The sequence below is a fragment of the Lingula anatina genome, chromosome 8 (assembly GCF_051362555.1).
Source record: "Lingula anatina isolate TDL-2025a chromosome 8, LinAna3.0, whole genome shotgun sequence".
Taxonomy (NCBI): Eukaryota; Metazoa; Brachiopoda; class Lingulata; order Lingulida; family Lingulidae; genus Lingula; species Lingula anatina.
In genome coordinates this window covers 9,924,011-9,947,500 of record NC_141774.1, presented here as the reverse complement: position 1 = coordinate 9,947,500, position 23,490 = coordinate 9,924,011, and the positions used below count along the sequence as shown (strand labels likewise).

Below are 23,490 nucleotides of genomic sequence, written 5' to 3'. Positions count from 1 at the left end.
AACTCACTTGACTTTAACTTCTTTACTTAACATATAATATTGGCAAGGATAAGTACAGACTTTTATTTTTGAAAACAATCACCCAAGGCTAAGGAAAATTTCATGACATCATAATATCATTGTGATTTTTCAATCAAGGTGAAATTTGCCACTAATACACAAGGGCACAGAAATGAAAGTGAAAGTGAAAGTACCTGTGCCACTGAAAGCTGCTCTCTCAGGGAATCCACCTCACTTCTCAGCTCCCGGATGATCTTGGCGTTGGGATCCTCATTGATAACAGCATGGTTGACGATACGCTTGGCACGATCAGCGTACCTCAGCGTAGATAGAGTCTCTTCGTAGTTGTCGGCTGCTGGGCTGATGGTGGCAATCATAACAGTTTTGCTGTTGCCACCCAAGTTGTCCTAACAAAAAAAAGGTGCACTGTAGAATATGGATTTCAACAAGAACTGAAGACTGAGAATTGATCGAAATGAAGACTGAAAATCCAACAAAATCTAGAAAACTTTCACCAATTAAATTGACAAAGATGACAGTCTGTGCAGCTAGACAGCAATTTGAGTTCCAAATATGGCACCAGCTTAAGCAGATGTGGTCTGATATGTGCCTAAGATTTTCTGCCCACTGATCATTTGTACCATCAATCCACAGAAAACCACAAAATTTAATGTAACTCAAAATTTGTCCAAAAACAAAATCTATAGACAAGAGGAACATAAAACAACAGCTAAAAATTTCCGCCAGTTAGATCTGATTAGTCATTCCTAAAAAATCCTATCATTATGGACAACAGATTTAGTAATATGCCACTCCAGGGCCAGTATCTGATCTAGAAAAAGCTTTTGCTGAATGAATCAATTGATCAATCGTCCGTTCATTCTCTCAGGGAATCCACCTCACTTTGTTCGTTCTCATCCTACCTTGAGAAGCCATGTTAGGGTGGAGTCCCTGTACTGTACAAAGTTAGTTTTACTTTTGCCTGCCGCTTGGTCTGCCAAACTAGAGATAACTAGGCCCAATGTGGTTAGAGATCTGAAAGGAAAAACACATTAGAAAGCCACTGTTTCAGAGAGGTGTATGTTGTCTAATTTGGTATGTACCACCTGCAGCTTGTATGAATAAGCGAGACCAGAATACACATAAAGATTTTATAAGGTAACAAAGTCATGCCATGTATTTAAATAACAAAATTTTAAATTTTTTTTAAATGGCAATTTTTAAAAGTTTTGAAAGATAACATTGGAAAATATTTTTCTTTGGAGGTCAATTTTTACTGAATATAGTTTCTAAAAATTAAATTTTCAGAATCAGGCATATCAACAATAGAAAAAAAATCCAGTGAAAGTTTTATCTTACTTGTTAATATTACTGCCTTCTTTCAGCCGCTCCCCCACAGCGCCAGTCTTCTGAGCACGCTCACTTCCCGCCAAGTCCACCAGACTGATCTTACTGACCTTCTCTCCGCTGACCTATCAACAACAATGATGTCATGTGTTAAGTGATGTCATTTACTGAGTGTGATGTCATATTCTGAGTGTGATGTCATATACTGAGTGTGTTGTCATATGCTGAGTGTGATGTCATAAACTGAGTGTGATGCATTTATTGAGTGTGACCTCAATTGTTTTAATTGAAGAATTTTTGCAAAATCTCCATCAAAATATATATTCAGCTGGGCAGTCAAGAATTAGTTCTATTAAAAATGGAATGAAAAGCAAAATATTAAGGTTTTTGAGGATAAATTATGGTAATATACAAAAGATAACAACATGATGGTTTTATAGCATAGCTAAATTACTAGCTATGTGATAAAGGTAAGTGTATCTCATCTTGTTATAGTGCATATTTGACAAACCATCAACTCTCTTTTCTCTCTCTCTCTGTCCCACTCACTCACGCACACACAGACACATCATGTTCTTCCATCTTCCTCTGTGCTATAACATAAAACATTTACCACTTCCTTTCCATAATAACTATGTTCCAGTCTGTTTCATTCACAAGTTAAATAGTTAAACAATAAATAACCCCATTTCCACACTATTTCACCCAGGAAGCTAGTTTTCACCCAGTTAACCAGGTAGGGTTAATCAAATCCACTCTCTTGCCTGGAGCTAGATGTGGGGCTTTAACAGGGAGACAATTACTGTGACCTCTGACCTCAGACACAATGACCTCTGACCTTAGACACAATGGAGGCGTAATTACCTGTCTTCTACCTGAACTAATTACTGTTATCACTATCTTCCAGTCACTGCAGTAATGGGGTGTCTTTCTGGTCTTTTCATTTTTTTTTTATAGAGTTTGAAATATTCAAGACAATTTGGGGTTTCTTTTGTAATTTTCTGATAATTTCATGGAATTAAAAATAATCAAAATAATATTCATTATGTTTGTTTAGGGATTTCTTATTTTACAAAATTTGAGACATTTATTGGTATATCAGGTCCCTTTTTGAAGTTTACATTATTTTGCACAGTGTTAATTATGCAGTAGAGCACCCTTAAGTCTTTTCAGTATTTTAAATATTAATTGCATATTTACGCACTATTCTGCAAAGTTTGTAAAATATTCAGTGCAATTCTAAAGCGTACTTCTACTCTTCATTGAAATGCAAGGTTCCACTGCACAGTTTTTAAAGGTGCACATTTCCTGATAAGCCCAATCTTACACAGCATTAATAGTATGTTTGAAAGTGAATATTTTTCACAGCAACTGATTTTCTAGTCAACCTTTTAATTTTACAGATCAGGCTGGTAAAGCCAAAATATCATCATAAGCAGCCACCCTTTTCTTAACAACCTAGATATCTTCATTTCTAATCTATACAAAATTTCCTTGGTAGTACTTTCTTTCAACAGACCAGATTTCTCTTCACCTGCATCTTCCCCCCCCCCCCCCCCCCCCCTCTTTAAAAGGGCCAGTCTCATTGGTAAACAAGGCAGGTCAAAGGTCATTTCCATTCAGTGTTTGGAAACTTGAGGTGGTGCTAATGAGATGATAATGCTATGCTAATGATATGCTTATTAGATAAGGTGAGTCAGCCGCAGGGACACATGTTGCAGGGGTAGTGTTGTATTCTCTTTCAGCAACCAGAGAAGGCTGAAGAATTAGGACTTAGACCTTTTCATTCCTTGCTCAGTTTAGCATTGCTCAAACTTTGCCCTGAAGACTTTACTTAAAAGGTGAGTAATTGTTAGCTCAAGTATTGAAATGTCTCAGTTGAAGTGGAGTTTGTGTAAATGGTGTCTGAAGGTCCAAATGGTTACTTTTTAGAGAACAGGGTCAGAAGGTTAAAGCAGAGGTTGGGGACCCAAGATTTCAAGGCCCAGCCTCTACCTCCCATCTGATTTCATATATACTGAATGAAGATGAAGTGTTATTCAGAAACCTCTGACTTGATGGCATCTCTTCAATATTCATATATTTTACACAAAGAGGTGAAATTAGAACAAACACTAGTAGCTGTACATGTGTACTGGTACTTCACAACACATTCAGAATTTCAGTTGGTATCAACTCAGCATTTGTGTACATTTACACCTACTAGGTTAATCTACCTATGACATGAGGTAAAAAAATTTCAGTCAGAAACTTTAAAGCAATCTCCATTTCTATTTAACAGATATATCATAGCCTTAGAAAAGTACATGTATGAGTTTAACTGAGAATTAAGTAGCAGACTTTTTAACTGAGATAAAATTAAAGACTTCATCCAGTGTAGTTGTTCTACAAATCAGTTTCAACTCTATGCCTGATAATATTCAACAACAGGCTTCAATTTTCTTACACGGGTTGAAAAGTTCACAGCACCCAACTCCAACGCACATATATAAAAGCCACTGGTTACATTAAGCTACTTGTACTTGCGTTAAGTGTTAAAACCGTAGATCAACTCGGCTTGTATGAAGTCATGTCAGAGCAAACATGTTGGCGTTTGAAAATAATGGACAATAATGGACGGGGGTGGACAGGACCATAGGGTCAACATTATAAAGATGGTTGAACAAGTTAAGACTTGAAGAGTGCTAAAGGTCCACTGCATTGTTGAGTGACTTATCAACTATTCATGTTTTGTAGTACTCTTCAACAAGGACAAGTGTCTCTTTGTAAAAATTTGGCCAACTACAAAAAAGAGCAACTCCCAACTTTCTAGATTGATTGACTGAGAGGATAATATAGCACTTGATAAAGAAAACTTGAACAACAGTTAGTTGCAAATATATGAAGTTCAATCATTCACTTGTTACCGTCATCCTATTATTAAATCTCAGTCTTTCAAACATTTAAATTTTTTATCAGCATGATCAGAAGTTAGGTATGTAAAATCCCTTGTAAAAAAGACCAAACATATTTGAGAAATATTCAAAACCGTTCACCCACAACCATTTGTATGTTGGCAATTTCCGTTTTCCTCAAATCAGTAAAGGTTAATAAGATTAGCCGTTTCCACCTTTCTTCTCTTTTCAGTAATAGGGTCACATTCCTCCATTTTGGAGATTATTGATGGGTTTTACATTTGCCAAAATCTGGTCTTCCCTTGCGCACACCTTGATTGCACCAGTGCTGCCTCAATTTTCTGAATAGAAGGGCCCCTCTTGTAACCCATCCACATGTAAATACTCTGTTCAGATGAAAAGACCTCACATTACCTTTTTTCTTTGCGTTTTATCTCCAACTTTTCATTTGAAACAGGCCCATTAACTTTTTCTTTGCTTTTTATCTTCAACTTTTCTTCTGAACCAGGCTCACTTAACAACAGATCCAGTACACCTAGTCTGAACATGACTGTTTAAAAGTGAAGGGGAAACCAGTTTAACATATAATGTCAACTATTTGGCAGCGCGACTGAGTTAGGTGACACAGTGACAGATAAGGAATTCTTGAAATTGTTTTGGCGTTACTGAAATGGCAAATGTTCAATAGTCATCATAATAAAGCAGTAAATACTGTGGCATTATGTCGCATGTTTGTTTTACTGTCCCAATAACTTACTTATCGGTAGGGAAAATCTGGCTCCATTATTTCATGCAGAGACAACATCTTCACAACTAAATGCAATCAAGTGTTCTTTGTTTTTGGTTTTTATAAGTTTCTAAAATGGTAACTATTTTGGACTGCTTCTATCAGAGCTAACTTACAACAGAGTTTTTTTTCTTCGTGTGACTATCCGTGAACAGACACAACAGACGAGGAGGACTGGTAGACGGCTTTATCATTCAAATCATCTTGTTACCTCAGCTGGCTTTTCATCATACGAGATGTAGATGCGTGATTATTTTGATTGCTACAGATCAAGCAGCAGCCTCTTTTAGAAAAAGACATTAAAATTGCATTAGAAATTGGAAGTCAAAGCTGGGTCTGCTCCCAAAACCTTGTCGTATCATTTTTGGCATTCCTGGCATGGTTCATGTTAAGCATATTTAAATCATGACTGTATGTTTATAATCATCTATGAGCCGTGACTTTTGATGTTTGATGACCTTACAAGTGCTGACATGTCTCTGTGTATAAACACGGAAAATGTGTCTTTTGTATGTGTGTGTGTGTGTGAGAGAGAGATAGAGAGAGAGAGAGAGAGAGAGAGAGAGAAAGAGAGAGAGAGATGGTTAATCAAAATTTCATAACCACTAGAAAGAAAAAGTCCATATCTCCAATGAATGTATAAAGTAATCGAAGATGGGAGTACGAGAAGAATAGGGGGGTCTACTAACTTCCTGTGCCTGTTCATCTCATCTTTTACTTGGTGCTTCTGATAAACTGTTCTCAGTGGTGTAAAGATTTGTTTTGACAGGTATTACAGAGGCATGAGATAATATCCTACTTGTTGATATGTGGGAACTACTGCACATCAGTTTCTTATGGGAAGAAATATTGTAATAACAACAGCCGCTGATATAAAATATACAAACCCAGCTGCTTGAAGTGTGTGTGTACGTGTTAGTGTACCTTTACACCCCTCTCTCTTGCTCATTCTCTCTCTCTTTTTCCCTCTCTTGCTCATTCTCTCTCTCTCTCTCTCTCTCTCTCTCTCTCTCTCTCTCTGTGTGTGTGTGTGTGTGTGTGTGTGTGTGTATGTGGGCGTGTGTGTATAAGGGGGATAAGCAGGCACATGTATATTCGATTGCCTACACATAAAGAAAAACTCACAGAAGACTGACAATACAAATATATACACACTACTGGGTCTTCTTTGGAGTTTAGGGGTGGAAATTTTAATGAGATATCTGGCCCACACACTTTGCTATGGGAAATGTTAGGGCAATCTTCTTAGAAAAAATATACAAAGATATGAGGGCTGATTAAGATATTTTTATGGGATAAATGAATTAGTTTATAAATGAATTTCAGTCTCTCTCTCTCGCTCTCTCTCTCTCTGACGCACAAATCACATCACTTGTGCAGTGACATTCAAACAACTGCACTTTTCACAGCCAACTTAGGCTTCTAACATTTAACTGAAACCTCAGGTACCTGAGATAAACGTAGCAATTAACACAAAATTACGTCAATAAATGCCACTCATTTGTTGACTACCTCGACATTTCCCCTCAACCCAAACTTCTTCACTGTCTCTTGGTTCAGAAAAATTTTAAAATACTCTCTAAATATATATTCAACCATTTTAATTGCAATAACCCTTTTAAATTTATCAATATACAGTAACTGCTCAATCTTTTCAATGGGGGGGGGGGGGGGGGGGGGGGGGAATTGTCAATTTTTCATTCATATTTCATTCAATTTTTCAAGTCATAATTTCTTAAACATTCCTATTGAGTGGTAGCAACACAATTAAAGTGGGCTACTGCATACTTCTATTCTGTGCAGTAAAAGCAGCACAAATGCATATATATACAAATAAATTTTTGTGATTATAAAATCATGTTTTTCAAAGTTTGATAGTTTTCGCCCATTGAAAAAATGGAGTCATTAACATAGCAGTGCATGCAAGCAGACGTCAATAGTTCACAGTGGCAAAAGGCCAAAGGACAGAACCAGAAATACAAAGAGCAACTTTCAACATTAAAATTCAAATAACATCCCTCAGAGGAAGGCTAAGTTTCACTAATGACTTCCTAATGACATCCTCAGCTTGCAAAAAAATCATATATCTTGGAGGGACAAATAGATTTATCATCCCAACATGACAGCTCTGTTAGTGGAGTTCACCTACGCAATTTCAACAGAATTTCAACGAGGCATGAAAACTTCAACTAACTATTAGAAAATAAACTTGAAATGTATTAATTCTGCCTCCAGAAATCACTACAGCAGCATTCACCTACTGATTTTTAATGAAGTATAGGGATTTCTCCTTACTGTTGGAAGACAACCTTCGTAAATCACCCGCCTTTGGCAATGGCTTCAACTGTTTTCTGTCTGAGGCCGAAAATTGATGACTGAAACTAACCTTTGTTGAAATTGAAAATTATTTTGAATAACCTAAATTACTATAATTATTATACTTTTTCTGGATAAGATTGTCCCTATTTGCAACAGTGTCAATTTAACATCCGTTTTTTCTTAAATGCTAGAGGTTATAGTTATTTCTCTCAAGTGATAAAAAGCATATATAATATATATTAAATTTATCTCTTTCTTTGAAAACATATAATTGATAATGTTATTTACGCAAGAGGTACTGGCAAAATAAAGTGAAATTTTGTGGATTTTCTATTTTGTTGGGATAAAAATAGCTGCCTATTAATCTTCACCTTGCAGCCACAGCTGTTAAATGAAGATGCCACTTATCATCAGCCACAACAGACACCATCCTCAATTTTAGTCAACCACAGTTTTTCCTGATTATTTTTATGTGCCATTCCTCCTAAATAAATCTTCTCATGTACTTTAAAATTTGAGTTGTTTAACTGCTCAACTACCTGGCTTAATGTAGAAAATATATGGTTCTAATAAGACAATTTCTGGTTTATGTTGGAAAATATTCTGTTTAAGTTAGACAATGTCCAGTTCATGTTGGCAAAGACTTTGTTTATGGTACAGACAATATCTGGTGAAAGTTTGAAAATATCTGATTTACGGTAGACAGTATTTTTTTAAGTTTGGAAATATCAGGTTTATGACATACAATATTTTGTTAATGGTAGACAATATCTGGCTTAAGTTTACCTTGGTCTAACCACAGCCAAAAACAGTAGCAGATGTGTGACTGATGAATGTTTCAGCTTAAATAGAACAGAAAACATGCACCACTATTATCAAGTCTGTGTTTGTATTAATGCAACATCTACAAAACCATCACCATTTATTTCTCTAAATTATGTCAGTATACAGTTTTTTAGTAGCTATTGCTAACCAGAATTAAAAAGTCTATTATGAAGTCTGAGTCGGTGTTGATGTCATATCTGTAAAACCATCACCATTTATTTCTCTAAATTATGTCAGTATACAGTTTTTTAGTAGCTATGCTAACCAGAATTAAAAAGTCTATTATGAAGTCTGAGTCGGTGTTGATGTCATATCTGTAAAACCATCATCATTTATTTCACCACATCATATCAGAGTACAGCTTCTCTACGGCTATCATTTCAAGTCTGGGAATGTCATGACTGTCAGGCGCTGAAGCAATCATCATCTATTTTTTTTCGAATTATACCAAAAGGGACCTACTGAAGGCTGCTGCTCAAAGTTCAGTCTTAGACCCCATTTCCAGAGATTAGATCGACCTACTTTAGATCGACCTAACTCACTGCGGGTTCATGCTAAATAGCTGTCAGCTGGGCGGACACGAAAGTTAATTACCTCCTTACAGCTTGTAGTAGGCGGGACGGACATTTAAGCCGAATTATCTGACAGTAATCTAGTGAGACTCCCCACGGGGATAGATCAATCTAAAAGCTCTGGGAATACGCCCTAAGACATCAGGAGGAAACTTTTAATAGCAATCTGTGTAATTAGGAACTAGCTTGATGCAGTGGTGAAGCTAAAGCAGCACCAGGCCAGCCAAAAAAGTTTATAGTTGTATAAATTTTGTCCACCTTTAAATACACCTTGATTGTCTGAAGAACACTTAGCCCCAAAAGATTTTCGCAAAGGCTGTTTTAGGAAGTGTTCCATAAAGATTATTGCACACTAAGCCATCAGACCCTTGTTTTATACCCAGTTGCACAGTTTTAGATGAAGACTTAAGTTTATTACACTGTTGTAGAGACTGCTCTCTTTCAAATCAAATATTAACCCGATTTGGCATTGGATTTGCAGCTGGCAGCTATCATGTATATTTTTTTTATACCAAACCATTGAACAAGTTTAAACATAAACTGCATTTAGGTTTTCTATTTCCCCTTTTCCAGGTTTCAATTATACATGAATTTGTAAAGATGAGTCATGGGCAAAAACTGAACTTTTTAAGTACCAGTTACGCCCTAATAAGGACCACCTACAAGCAAGACAGTCCTATCCACATCTGCTTCCATTTACAACAGTGGCAGACGACACATTGAAATCTTCACCAGATGGCGCTGTGACAAAAAGAACTGAATGTGTCACTTATGATATATGACTTGTAGGCAGAAGAGGGCAAAACTGTAGTGTAACTTCAGAAACTTGAAAGTTTTTGCAATTTAAATGTTCCCAGAAGAGTGTAATTACAAATATTACAACTTCCAGAGCATATCTCCTGCACAATTGGGATTCACACATGCTGTGCAGGTCAATTGACAACGGCTTATCTTGTTGGATCACAACCAGTGACCTCTTTTATGCTACAACTCAGGGCAGTTCTACTAAAGACGTCAACAGTTCATGCATGCAGTGGGGAGAATCACCTGTATTTGTATGCATTGAGCAAATTTCACGGGTAGAAAATCACAGGTCACCTTTAGCTTTCAGTGAGCTGTACAAGCGCAAAGAGGACGTCTAAACCCGACGACTGTGGACTCATACCAAGATAAGCTTCATTGGAGCAGATCGTCTGTGTTCCTACTAACTTTACAGTAATCATCTTTCTACGTGCTTCATGCTTCAGGTATGAGGACTTGGTAACAGGATCGACTGTTGACTCGAACGCAGACCCAAAAATAATTGTGTGGTTTAGTTCCCCTTGTAGGCTCACACTGACTGAGGCTAAGAGAACAAGTAAACAGAACACCGCAGATTTATATTGAGACCACAGGTACATCTGTAAACAAGACAGGTGTGTACAGGTGTATTAGACACCTGTCTTCAACTTTAATGTCCTCAGTGTGCGTGTGGAGTGAAAGACAGTGCAATCCCCGCCAGGTGACATAACGAGGTTATATATTATATGTATACCTGGACAGGTGAGGTTTTACCACAGCAAAACAGGAGAGTCTGAACAGGTGTTTCTGTCACCTGTGTTAAAAGACGGGAGATAACTTCAGAGATTGGAGTTTAAGCACATCTATATTAAGTATTGGACCTCTCCCTCTCTAAAAAATATACAGAGGATATACGTCTTCAAGCCTAATAGGCAGGTGCTCCAAAAACAAAGGAGATGAACATTTGATATAAATTTCAATCGACGATGAGTGTGCACAATTACTCAGACAGGTGTCCTTGTCATAGTAGTAGGACAGTGAGCAGGAATTTTTCTATAAAGTACAGTACACCGCAAGGAGAAAATATAGACCTGCTTAGACAGTTGCTGTTGTCACAGCACTCTGAGACAAGAATTTACCTTTAAGTTAATCTAAACTACACAGAGCGTGCATCTATTTTGACAGCAGGCTGTGGTGTAGCATAGACAAATACTTGGCAAAACTCTTTGGTTATATGTCTACAAGCTAAACTGTGTCACAGATATGACAGGCCTTTGGCACAGCTTACTATATATTTATATGTAAGACTTTCAACTGGAATAGTCAACTTTATAATATAGTCAGGGGTTATAAATGTGATGAAGACCCCGTTCCCACAGCTAGTTAGATCTAGCAGGATCAACCCATCTTCGATGGGGTTCTTGCTAAATTGCATTCAACTGAAGTGGCTTAGATGTCTGGCACGCCAACTGAAGCTGCTAAACGATAGTTAATTACCCCCTTATAGCTTCAGTAGGTGTGCCAGACAGAGCCGCTTATGCTGAATGCAATTTAGCGAGAAACCCCTCAGAGATGGGTCGATCCTGCTAGATCAATCTAGGTATGGGAACAGTGTCTAAGACAAGTTCATAGCATAGATTAACTAATGAGATTATCTGCAACTACATAGACTGGAACTCTACTCAGCTTGTATGATTGTGTTACTCTTAAGATAAACATAGCTACACATTACACAGAGAGTTTATGGACATTCTTTTACACTTGACTGGGATTTAGGCCATCGGTTTTCTCAAAATACCACTGCTAACACTCATAACTTATTAGAATGTTCCCCAAGTTTTTCTACATGCAGCAACTGAAGCTTTGTGTGTATACAAGTGCCATTTGACACATATATATGGGTTCAGGTCATAAATATCATTTTCTACTTTCAGGATATCATTCTACACTTGAGGGGAGTTTAAGAAGGCCATACAAGTTCCGACATCACCACTGCTAAATGGGAGTTGTGTTCTTACGGGATTTTTTATCTTGAATTACACTTGGACTCTTAATACATGCTGAGTGCTGTTGAAGTCCCATTTGTGAGTACACACTGCTGCTACTATTACTACAACTACTTCAGGAATTTGAAAATCAGAGAGGATATTTTTTACTCAGGCTGTGTTCACACTGCACACTGTGTTGAAACAGAGAGAAAAGTATCTCCAAAACCACGGAACCACGCGCCAGAAGTGGACTCCTTGCTGCGTGTAGAAAAAGAAACAAACTGTACCTCATTTCATTGACGTTGTTGGAATTGGATATTATTTCTCAGTGACTGAACATAACTTGTTGACTTGCAACCAACAACAGCAGATTTTTTTGTATTGTGGTATGAAGGTCGTGCGATAAATGTCACCTTTCTATCTTCACTGAGAGGGCAGACAGCAGGAATCCTTTCACTACTGAATTACTTCATTTTGATCATAATTTTTCTTAAAGATCAACTCTGGATCTATATAGACAGTTTTATGAAACACTGTAACAAAACTTGCCCTTAAAATATCTGAAGTTCTAAGCTCTTTCATTGGAAGAACTACAGCTAGTAACAGTTTGCATCAAAACTGACTTGAAAGCCATCTAGACAGTATTACATCTGCTAGAATTTAATCAAGTTCCCATCATCATACACCTGTCTGCACCTATTACCCCGAATCCCCAGGATTCCTTCACACAAAAAGTGTATATGTCACATGGAATAACACCACAACTTGACCCTCTGACCTGTGGGGTTGTTCTTTAAAACAAAAATCACAGCAAAACCAATTCTGTATATTACAGGGAATTGTACACCCTGAGTTACAAGAGGGTATCTTCACAAAGGAGTGTGGATGTCATGTACAATAACATAATACCTGACCTCTGATCTGCGGGGTTGTCTTTAAAAACAAGATATACAGGGAAGGACTCTGCATGCGATATTGTAATATAATGAGTGACTAAGACATAGGGCATTGTTTTAGAAGTAAAAGGCATTTCAGGACACACATAAATGGAATGAGAAAAGTGCACTGGACATAATTTATAACTGACCATTAGAAGTACTCTGACACAGTATATAACTGACCACTAAGAGTACTCTGGCACAGTATATAACTGACCACAAGAGGTACTACTGGGCACAGTGATTCAGTGACCAAATAAAATACTATGAAGCACAGTCAATGAAGGCAGAACTATAGGGCCATTACTCAGGCATATTGTTGGTGACACGGTTTTTATACACCAAGGACAATTTCTACATGAAATGATCCAGTGAAATTGCCCATGAAATCACTGCAAGGACAAAAAGAAGACAACATGTAGGGGAACTTAATGTCTGACTGCATTCACTGTTTTCTAGTCATGCAATTCGCCTAGTTATCTGATCTTTGCTGCCGGAGTTATACAGGATTTGTACGTACTATCACATGTACTAACCACTCTGAAAACAACTACAAAAATATTTCCATCGCCAGAATCATCTTCCAAGTTCATGACTGCATGCCATGGAGCAATTCAATGGATATACTTAACAATACCGACTACGAAACAGAGTGACTACGGAACTTTTTCCACAGGACTGGATTTTACGAGCACATGCAACCCTGTAATTTATAATCATAATAACACAGCTGAATAGGAATACAACAGGTCAATATATAAACAGGTGCTGGACCCAACACAGGGGATTAAGTCATCTCAGATGCAAGGTTTCCCCCTGTAAGAGGACAATAGGAACAGGTGAAAGGGACGACTTTTAATTCTGCACCATTGTGAATGAATGGCCTAAGTCAAATAGAAAGGAGACAGATATTCCGTTTGTGTGTGTGTGGGTTTGTGTGTGTGGAATTTCCATTGAGCAAAACTTACTGGGCCAGTCAGTAAAAGAAGGCAGCCTTGTTATTGAAGGAGAGGGATTAACATTGAGGAACCGAGGACAGGCATTTTACGACTACAACCACTGGCACGCAATATTACTGGATAATTAGGCTGAGAGATCTAGGACACAGAGGGAAAAGATATTCCCCCATTTTGTGGCTGTGGAGTTTTCAGTTGGGCTCACCTGGGAGTACAGGGGTAAATATCTGTCACAGTACAAGGAATATAAATGTAGCACTACAATATTTGTAAGAGTTTGATACAAGATGTGGAACTTGTAGTTATGTCTTAGAGTCTGATTCACTATGTAGCACTTGTAGTTATTTAATAGGGTCTGATCCAAAATGTAAGACTTGTAGTTATTTGTTAGAGTCTGATCCAAGACAAAGTATTTGTATTTATTTGGTAGGGTCTGATCCAAAAGGTAGCTGTTCTTAGGATCTGAAACGTAGGAGTTATTATTTTCTGTCTGGATCAGTACTAAAACCACTCCTTACTTAACCACGCTTGTTCAATGTTGAAGGCATAATACACGGCTTATACATTTGATCATGTCTTCTTTTAAAACTTTTTTCTTCGAAATTGTTCAACTGAATCTGTGCCACAGCCCTAACCAGGCTAAATTTGCAAAGAGAACAAGGTAAAATTCAATGAGTTTTTTTTCTTCTCCCCTGTGAACAAGCTCTCAAGCATTCAAAATCATAAGGATCAACATATTTATTCTTTTTTTTCTCTTTTTTTTTTCTTTAAGCACCAAGTCAGCATCGTTACCCACTTCCTAACCTGGCTCTATTCCGATTGTGGTCAGACAAAGCCTCGGTGTGTGTGTGCCGGGTGAAGTTTTCACTAGAACACGGAGCAAGCGTTTACTCACTCAGCCAACCAACAGTGCGAGACTTCCTGTCGTCTTATTTACTCAGGAGTGATTAATCCAAACACATGGGTCAGGAAGGGAAATGTACACTCAACAGGTGATTTATACCGCCTTTTAATTTCCTAATATGTTGTCTGTATGACACAGATAATATGTATATGATATCGAAATAGAAGTGGACATCATCTGTGGATTAAACTAAGATTCTTATTAACTGACTAACAGGTATGATATAAACCAATGGACCTTGTTTCTGGATTATAATTGGATCAGGAGCCAGTTCATAATATTGACGCAGGTATTTGATTTGAATTGAGATTGGATTTGAATTCAATATTAATATTAAGTGTATATAACGTGTCTACTCGTTCAAACACACAAGTGGACATTATAGCTGATAACAATGACCGAAAAAAAAAAAAAAACAGGTTCTCGATATATGGACTGAGTTTGAATTTGAAGTAGAAACTGGAACATGTCAGTTTATGAACGACTTCCTCTTCTTATGAGTCTCATATGATACATATAAGAAGAGGAAGTCGTTCATGAACTGACATGTTGATTTCCAATGAACCATTTGATATTATAGATCTGTATTAACACCAAATGTGAATTCACTGTTAACTAACTAGCTAGATGGTAATATAGAACTGGCCTCAGTGCTTGAACTGTATTAGCACTGAATGTGAATCCAAAGTAAATGTGCAATTGGAAGTGAAATTCATTAGTGTCTTATTTATGGGTCTATCTCAGACTGACAATTAGAGATTGACTCATTCTCTGTTTGGAAGTCTGGTTTATGAACTCTTAATCTGAAAAAACTAAAACTGGACTTTTACATATAAGTTAATTGGAAACAGCATTCCTTTAAGAGGCAGTTCTTATACTGAAAGTCTGAGTCAATTACATGAAAAAAAAAACAGTATTATTGACAAAAAGAAATCGGGCTTTAATATTCCAAGAAGTGGGCACAGACAATAAGGTCTAAATACCAAGAAATATTCATCATAAAAGAGCTCACTCAACACAGTAGATCTGAACCACCACTGACGTAGCACAACCCAATTAAGTGAATGGCGGTACTGATAAAAACCTACATTATACATCATCATCGGCAGTGCAGCCAAACCACAACCCACCTTCCTAACTCTCTGACTCAGTACTTATGTGTTTATTACAACTATATCATTATGCCAGTATTCAGTGCTTCTCTCATCATGTCTATATATCATACTATAGGCCACTCAACTTGGTAATTCATTTGGTATTACAAGTGGTAAGGAGTGTTTGGTTTTTTCCTGAACTGTGTGAGACAAGTGTGTCTTTATGTGTGTTGGATGAGTGAAGGGGGGTTTGGGAGGATAAGTGTGTCTTTATGTGTGTTGGCGGGGAGGGGAGGGGGTTAGCAAAATATGATGTGAGGTTGTGGGCAATCACATGTAAGATAAGAGGTAAAATTATAATTTAATCTCATGCCAGGACTTACATTTAACTCAGAGGTCGTTATTAGTAATTTCATTTCTCATCAGGTCTTCTCCATTGACCTCTTCTTCAAATGTAAGCTCCAGTAAGACATTCAACTGTAATTCTACCTTTATCTTAGTATAAGCAAACTGGATGAATCAGAACTTTTTATGTTGATAACAATCTACAAGTAGTTCTTTCCCAGGTTTAGACTCCACATATGTACAGCACATTGTTATTGTATTATACTGTATTATATCTAAGAGGAACACATATTCTGTATTGCAAGTAATAATTATAATATTATCCGTTTTCAGGTGAAGGTGGTGAGAGACAGGTAACTGGAACCAGTATCGCATTTCAAGCTGCTCAACCAAGGAGAAGACCTCTGACCAGCATCTTGTCTATCTCGGAATTTGAATTTCGAACTGTGGATTCTCATATATTGGACCCAGTGCATTATCGGAATTCATACCCAATTCATCAGATTATCATCTTGTTCATCTTGGAACTCGAGAGTTCCTAACTGTGTATTTTCACATACTGGACCAGTGCATCATCTTCCTACGCACATACTCTTCTACTATACACAACTTCACCTGTCTGAACATCTTCAAGAGGATCACTACCTGTTCAGTGTATCTCTATGTGGATTAATAAGGGATTATCCCGAGTGGATTAATGACAATCTAAGCACCGGGCAGGTGCTGTTGGTATCAGGAGTAAACCCTGCTTGACCTCAGTTAACTGACCACAACAACAAGATATTTATCTTTGGACACAGTGAAGAAGTACAGGAGGAAATATACTCGGTGTTTTTATCCCCGAGGACGGACGGGTTATATATTCAGTGCATAGTGAGACAAGATATATTTTCATTGTATGCTGGAAAGGGGTATAAAGTCAGTATACTTTGTATCACACGGACAGGCTTATACTTAGGCCAGTACTACAAGTTTTATGTCTCCATAAGGCGCAGCCTTCTACTAAAGATTTGAGAGACACAAATTCAGTATACTGAGACCAGAACTATTAGTTTTATGCCACCAAAAGGCCTAGACTTCTACTGAGGATTATTCAGTTTATTGGGCAGCTTGTTACAATTTCGAATTCAGGAAGTACAAGTCTTGATAATTTCACTTGCTGAACACTGACAAGCTTAACAATGGAGAGTTATGGTGCTTGAGATAAAACTGGCAAGATAAATGGAATAATTTCATGTTTTAAGAACTGGGAAGTTAACAGGAAGGTTGAGTGTACAGTGTACAACCTGTTGATAAAAAAATGTGGGCTTAACACAAAATGTGTTATCAAGATGGCCAGTGTCCACTACAAAAACCCAACAGGATGGACGGGAGACTGCCTCTCCCGTCCACATCACTCTGTCAGAGGCAGTTCAAAGAGACATCGAAGGTTAAACAACAGGTTTCCTCTGACTCCATACTGGTCAGTAAAAAATGGCCGGTCTTTAAAAAGTGGGATATTGAAACACCCTTCATTCTCTGGCCATCCCTGGTCAGTAAAAAAACAGTGGACTTTAACAAGCTGGCCACACACATGGCCCTGGTGGATATTGACCATGTTGTGCTGCTTGACCTTAACGACTGGGGTCCCTTTGGCCACTGTGGGCAGTGGTCAAACAAAGTTCAGCACAGTGGAAAAAGTGACCAGTTTGGACAATGTCCAGATGAGAGCAGAGAATCTGTCAAAAATTATGGATTTATTTTACCAAAGGTTCAGTGGAAGGAAGGGCGAATTGAAAGGAGAAAAAGAAAGCTCAAATCCCATGATGGTGCTAAACAATTTTAAAATAGACACTCAGTTTCACAAAATGCCCATAAGAAATCCCACAAGAAGGATGTCTATCATGTCAAATCCAAGGAGTCTTCACCTAATCCAGATCTCAAAATATTTCTCAAATCACTTATCCAATCTGCCAGAAGATCAAACAGACTCAAAAACCAACTACTTTCTCAAAAGGTCATTCAGAGGGAGAGGTCAAGGACATGGTCAGACACGCCCCAGGTTTCTGTCATCTGCTCTGAACTGGGACATATGGCATATGACAATGGATTCCACAGACCACAGGGGTCAAACACCAGGTAGCAAATTAAATCTTGTTAAAGGCCAGCACCCCGCAGTTCACAGGGATACTAACAAGGGGCTAGTGTCTGGTCAGCTTCAACACCCTGAGTTTCACAGCAAAATCTTAACAGGTGCTACTACAAGTCATGTGGATTATGACAGACAATTAGGGTCACCAATTCACCCTGAGGATCAAAGTTTATTCAGAACAGGTGCTACAGCAGGTGCTCTAACACAAAAACAATTCAAGACTTCTGTTTACCATGACCCACAGGGTGCATATTCAAATGGCCCGAGGGGGACTGTTTCTTATGATAAAATGCTGACTTATAATGGGCATAAAAACAGTGTCCATGAAGATACAAGGGCAGATATTCAAGGTGTTATTATTGATGATCTGTCTGATATGAAAGATATGAACAGTGTGAAGCACAGGGTGACATCTGCCAATGAGAATTCCGACACTCCCACAGCTTTAGTTTCACAGAGAGAGCACAATGGCCTCTTCAGAGGCCCAGTTACTCTATCAGAAAACCATGCTGAGAAAAATACAGACTCTGTCTCAAATACTCGCAGCAACCCGTCTCCACTAAAGAGAAACTTTCAATTACGGCCATCTTTGATTGCCAGGCCTCTTGTTCCGCACCGCATGACCTCTGACCCCGACAGACGGAAGGGCAATATACTGGAGATGCTCTCTCAACCCTGCAGCTGGCATAATTGGGCAAAGCTTAACGAGCTCATCAGTATCAATAGCAGGCACATGTCTAGGTTCAGCAGAGTCTCTAATCAGCAAGAACAGCAAAGATCTCAATTGGAAACACCTGCACCTGATCGTGGAACAAAACTTTCCTCTCATTCTTCCAATCTTCACAAAACACACAGAACTAAAAGGGGCATTTTTTCCAACCTGGATCTGGGACTCGTCAGACTTAAGAAAAGAGATGGGAAAGATATTGATCCCGATCCTAAAACCACACAGCCACCAACATCTCTGCAATCCTCCACATTAAACAGTCTCAGTGGGACAGCAGAGAATGACATGAAAACCTCCAATAATATTGACCCGACCATAACAATCCCGGGCTATGTACTCAGTGCAAGTTCAGGTCGGCCGGGGACAAAAGAAAAAGAAAACACGCCATCTACAGCAGGGGGTGTAACAACAATGGACGATTCTCCTGCTGCTGATCTAAAGTCAATGAGTGAGGAAGAAGAGGTTGAAGATGTGCCCCAGGGTAGAGACCCCAGGGACACGCCCTTTCCACCTGGGTATGATACCCCAGAGAATGTGACCAGCACCCACGGGTCTCTCCTATCCCCACCCCCTCCACCTAGGGCCCTGCCCCTAACAATGGACAAGGTCACTAATGCCACAACATTGCCAGACTCACAAACAGTAAAATCATCAACAGTAACAGTACAGAGTACAACATTAACAACAACAACAACAAGCACAGTGACGACAATGCCAATGAAAACAATGAAAGAAATGCAGGGTGACAGCATTGAAAATTCTGCCATTGATAAACAGACAGTTGTCAGAACTACACTGGGACCTACTTCACTGGAGGCACCCACAACACCAGGACCAATTTTGACCCCTGCCTCAACTGTAACTGAGCCTTCTGTGACCTCTGACCAGGTCATGACCCCTGACCCAGCTATGACCTCTGACCCAAATTCAGTTACAGATACACAGAGTACTGGTAGCTCTCAATATTCTACAACTGTTTCAAGTCTCACCACCACTACAAACTCCGATATCCCCACAAAGTACTTGCCCCAAGGGGAGTCAGGCACCACAGAAAATCAGGCAGTTGAAAATACTGTCAAAAAGATCACAACAACTGCATCAGCCACCTCTCCAACAGGAGTTGCCATGACAACCATGGGAGATGGCGTAAAAGAGAGCACTAGTGCAACCACCTCTACTACAACTAAAAGTGTTGCTGACCCCATAACCACAGAATCCATGAATCCTGATAACGAGGGTAATATTACTACAATTACAATGTCAACCTCACAAGGTTCTAATGAAGAGGTCGAAACTACTCAACAAGTTCCAACTACCAGTACCGTGATTCCTAGCACTTCAACAGCTGACCAAAATTCCTTCACAACAGAAGGACTTGATGTGGATACTACAACAGCAGCAGCCATTGAGTCGCCATCAACAACAACAACAAGCCCAATCACTGATGGGGGTAGTGTTACCACAATAGCGGTCCCTATAGTAACAGAGTTTTCTTCAGACCTCGTTAATACCACAGCAGCTATGGACATTACCACTTTGCCCTCAGCTAACAATGACAATACCACTGTCACTGATACTCTTATAACAGTAACAACTGAGGCCATCCCTGTTTCAACTGAAACCTATGTAACCACGACAACAGAGACGGCCATCTCTACTATAGGTGGCTCTGGTGATACCATGACGACCCAGGAGATGACCTCTGGTGATATTTCTGTTAATTCCACCACAGAGGGCACTTCAGAGGTGGTCACCACGACACCGGCACCTGGTATTGCAACACAAACAGCATCCATTGGGATAAATACAACCCAGAATTATGACGATACAGAAACTATTACTGTTAATGTTACTGCTACAGACAATGTTACTACAGTGTCTCCACTGTATATGAGTACTAGCAGTGACAGTAGCAGTACAATGGTGCCAAGTCCCAGTGTGACTGGTGCAAACAACGTCTCATCATCTGTTGGATCAACAGATATTGTAAATACAACTAGTGGTGTTATAACTGACAATGTAACTGCGGAACCAATGATGACATCAACAGCAACAATATTACATGTTACAAATGAAACTGTTTCAATAAACAGTACTACTGAGGAGACATCCAGTTTAGTTACCGATATGACTACAATGTCATTTACTGCCAGCACGCCATCTACAGTTGAAGTAAGTGATAATGTCACCAGAGCATCAAATGACTCTCTGGGCCCTGACGTAGCAGTGACATCTCCCACAGTGCCAAAGACAATGTCAACTTCTGGGATCACGTCTGCAGTGACAGACTTTTCAGTAACTGAATCTCAAACAAGCAGTACTATAACAACATCAAAAACACCTGTAACAAACAGTACAGTACCTACGACAGTTACATCACCAACAACTACAGTATCATCAACAACACCTTCTACAGTGCCAATTGTTAAATCATCAACAACATCATCCATTGTTACAACTACTGTAATGAGTACAACGAACAATAACAGTGCCATAATAACAACCAGACCTGCTGTTGCCATTACAACAACAACGACAGCAGCAACAAGGTTGACAACCACCAGTACAACTTACAGAACTACCAGTTCCACCAAAGCCATGGTAACCAAGGGCACATCTCCATGGCAACCTCCAGTCACCGTGGACACCACACCAACAACTGTTAACAACCGGACCAATGAAACTGCAGTTGAAGTGGCGTCTGCGGGACTGTCACCTAGTCAAATCACGGGCATTGCTACAGGATCTATTATCGGTTTCTGGCTCATTCTAGGTCCAGCTATTTGCATAATGTGTAAGATTCGCGACAGGCGACGTGAGGAGAGGGAAAAGTCACGTCAAATAGACAACGACACCAGCACGTTTTTTGAGGAAATGGTTTTTATGGAGCTCGCACGTGCTCGCGCTAAGAAATATAATACAGATATCGAGGATGAGGGGGAGGTGGAGAAACTGACCTGGAATCACCGAGTAGACTCTAAAGGAGTGATGACCTCGGAATTATGATGACAGTGCATGTGTGCACTGCGTAAAATTTTAATTGAAATTATTTTATTATCATTAACAGCTTCTTTATTACAAGTGCTCGTTTCAATCATGTCAGGCAAATTATTGTGACTGAGAGTAGAATCTCTTGATAATATTAAATTTATTAAAAGTAGTTCTCAGATTCAGCTTTACTGAGTTTTTCTGTGAAGTTTAATCAATATGATTTGGAGAAAATGCAAAGATGCCAAATCTGACTTAATCTGATGAACTGTGGATAGAATTAGCTTCATGTAGTATGGCACAGAACAAATTTAATGTTGTTAGAAATGTAACCTAGCGAGTTACATCTTGTATTGCATACCTGTCATGAAAAATGTTCATGACAACACTTCATGAAAAAAGTTTGTAAAAAAGATCTGCTGACTGCTGTTACGGAGGTCATCTATTATTCTGCTTTTCACCTCAAATATAATTTTAAGATCTAGATACTGCCATAATACAGTCTCAAATGTACATTTTTATTATGAATATGGTAACATAAGCTCAACGTTATATAATTTTCTCTCATTATTATAAATAAACATAAAATAAAACATCTTCTGAACTGAAACATCCTCACTGAAGCCCCTATATTACTGTCATATTCTTATTGAAACTCTGCTCAAATAAAATCATACGAGGATGCAAGCTATTCTAAGTCATCCAAATAATTTATTAGTCCTTATTCTACATTGAATCTGGGATGAGACTGTCATTCAGAGAAAAAAGTTGGAAATATGGCATGAGGTCCATGGAACCCTTAGCATTGATCACAAAAAATGATATTTTTGGCTTCCAAAGTTTGAAATCTTCGATAGTCGAAACAATCTCACAACTGTTTAATTTAGACAGCTAGCTTGAAATCCATCCAGCTGTACAATTGTGAACCTGGGCCCCGTAACTTGAAAGCATCGCGCATTGCGACCGAGTGCAAGCGTCACTATTCCGTAACTTGCCCCATATGGGAGTTATGATGGAATCGAGCCTCTTGCGCTCGATTGCAATGAATTAGATCAGATGTGAATGTAGCCCAACATCTACGCAATATTATCCAGCTTGCAGCAATCCACAAAGTTGACTCACTGGCTCCGATTCCACCCATTTTAAATGTCCAATTTACATCCAAGGCTATTAAGGTAATTTATGTCCCTCTTTGCACAGTAGCATATAAATTGGGCTGTTAACCTTTTTGGTGTCCTAAACATTTATAGAAACACCCACACAATAATAAGAATGGTAATACAGATATTAATTTATTTTTATTTAGTCAGGATTTGAAGACAAAAGCTAATATTGCTAAAATCACAGACTATAGATACAATGCCTTATAATAGTGAACTAAAAAGGTTTTGTGCCTTGAAGAAAATGAATTGCTTTTTTTATCAAATTTCTTTCTATTAATGGAATTTTAAACATTTCAAAATATTCACAAAAGCAGTGCTGAACTATAGTGCTGAGGTTTAAAATTAAGTTCAATGTAGTATTCCTAAGTCTTGTTTACTGTTCAGTCAGTACATCATTCTTGTGTCATGTTTTAGCTGTCATGACTGTGACATCTTATAATAAGGCATTTTTTGTTCTATAAGCAAGGGGTCCCAATGTTTGAGGTAAGTCTGGACTTATTCCAAATGGCCTTCTTAAAACAAGAGCTGTTCACTGGAATAGGACACTGCTGTGTTCCAACCATGCCATACTGATAACACAAGGTTCTGTTAAATATCAAATACTTTGTCTTAAAAGAACTTAAACTTAAGAAATGGATGCATTACATGCAAGGGTGAATGCGGCAATTTATTGTAAAGCAGGCTATCTTCAAAACTCTTTTGGACTAAGTTTAGAGGTTAAATTAATATTCT

The 23,490-nt window shown here is 38.5% G+C and overlaps 2 protein-coding genes across 9 annotated transcripts in view; one reads left to right on the top strand and one right to left on the bottom strand.

Annotated features, from left to right (window-relative positions):
- The window catches only part of LOC106157133 (kinesin-like protein KIF13A), a 112,275-nt gene that overhangs the window by 42,436 nt on the left and 46,349 nt on the right, over positions 1-23,490 (bottom strand). For all 7 annotated transcript variants that reach the window (XM_086994310.1, XM_086994314.1, XM_086994315.1 and 4 more), the window contains exons 9-11: positions 1,360-1,472; positions 924-1,035; positions 195-407 (exon numbers count right to left, since the gene is read on the bottom strand). In XM_086994310.1, coding sequence (XP_086850436.1) covers positions 195-407; positions 924-1,035; positions 1,360-1,472 — 438 coding nt within the window. The remainder of the gene's footprint in view (positions 1-194; positions 408-923; positions 1,036-1,359; positions 1,473-23,490) is intronic.
- On the top strand, positions 3,043-22,190 carry LOC106157139 (uncharacterized). 2 transcript variants are annotated; one of them, XM_086994317.1, is made up of 4 exons: positions 3,043-3,188; positions 11,459-13,625; positions 14,179-14,398; positions 16,083-22,190. In XM_086994317.1, exon 4 carries the CDS (start codon positions 17,081-17,083, stop codon positions 21,611-21,613), a length of 4,533 nt encoding a protein of 1,510 aa, XP_086850443.1. In that variant the 5' UTR covers positions 3,043-3,188; positions 11,459-13,625; positions 14,179-14,398; positions 16,083-17,080; the 3' UTR covers positions 21,614-22,190. The 2 variants fall into 2 exon arrangements, with proteins under 2 accessions (XP_086850443.1, XP_086850444.1); XM_086994318.1 differs by lacking the exons at positions 3,043-3,188; positions 11,459-13,625; positions 14,179-14,398 and adding an exon at positions 14,581-14,599.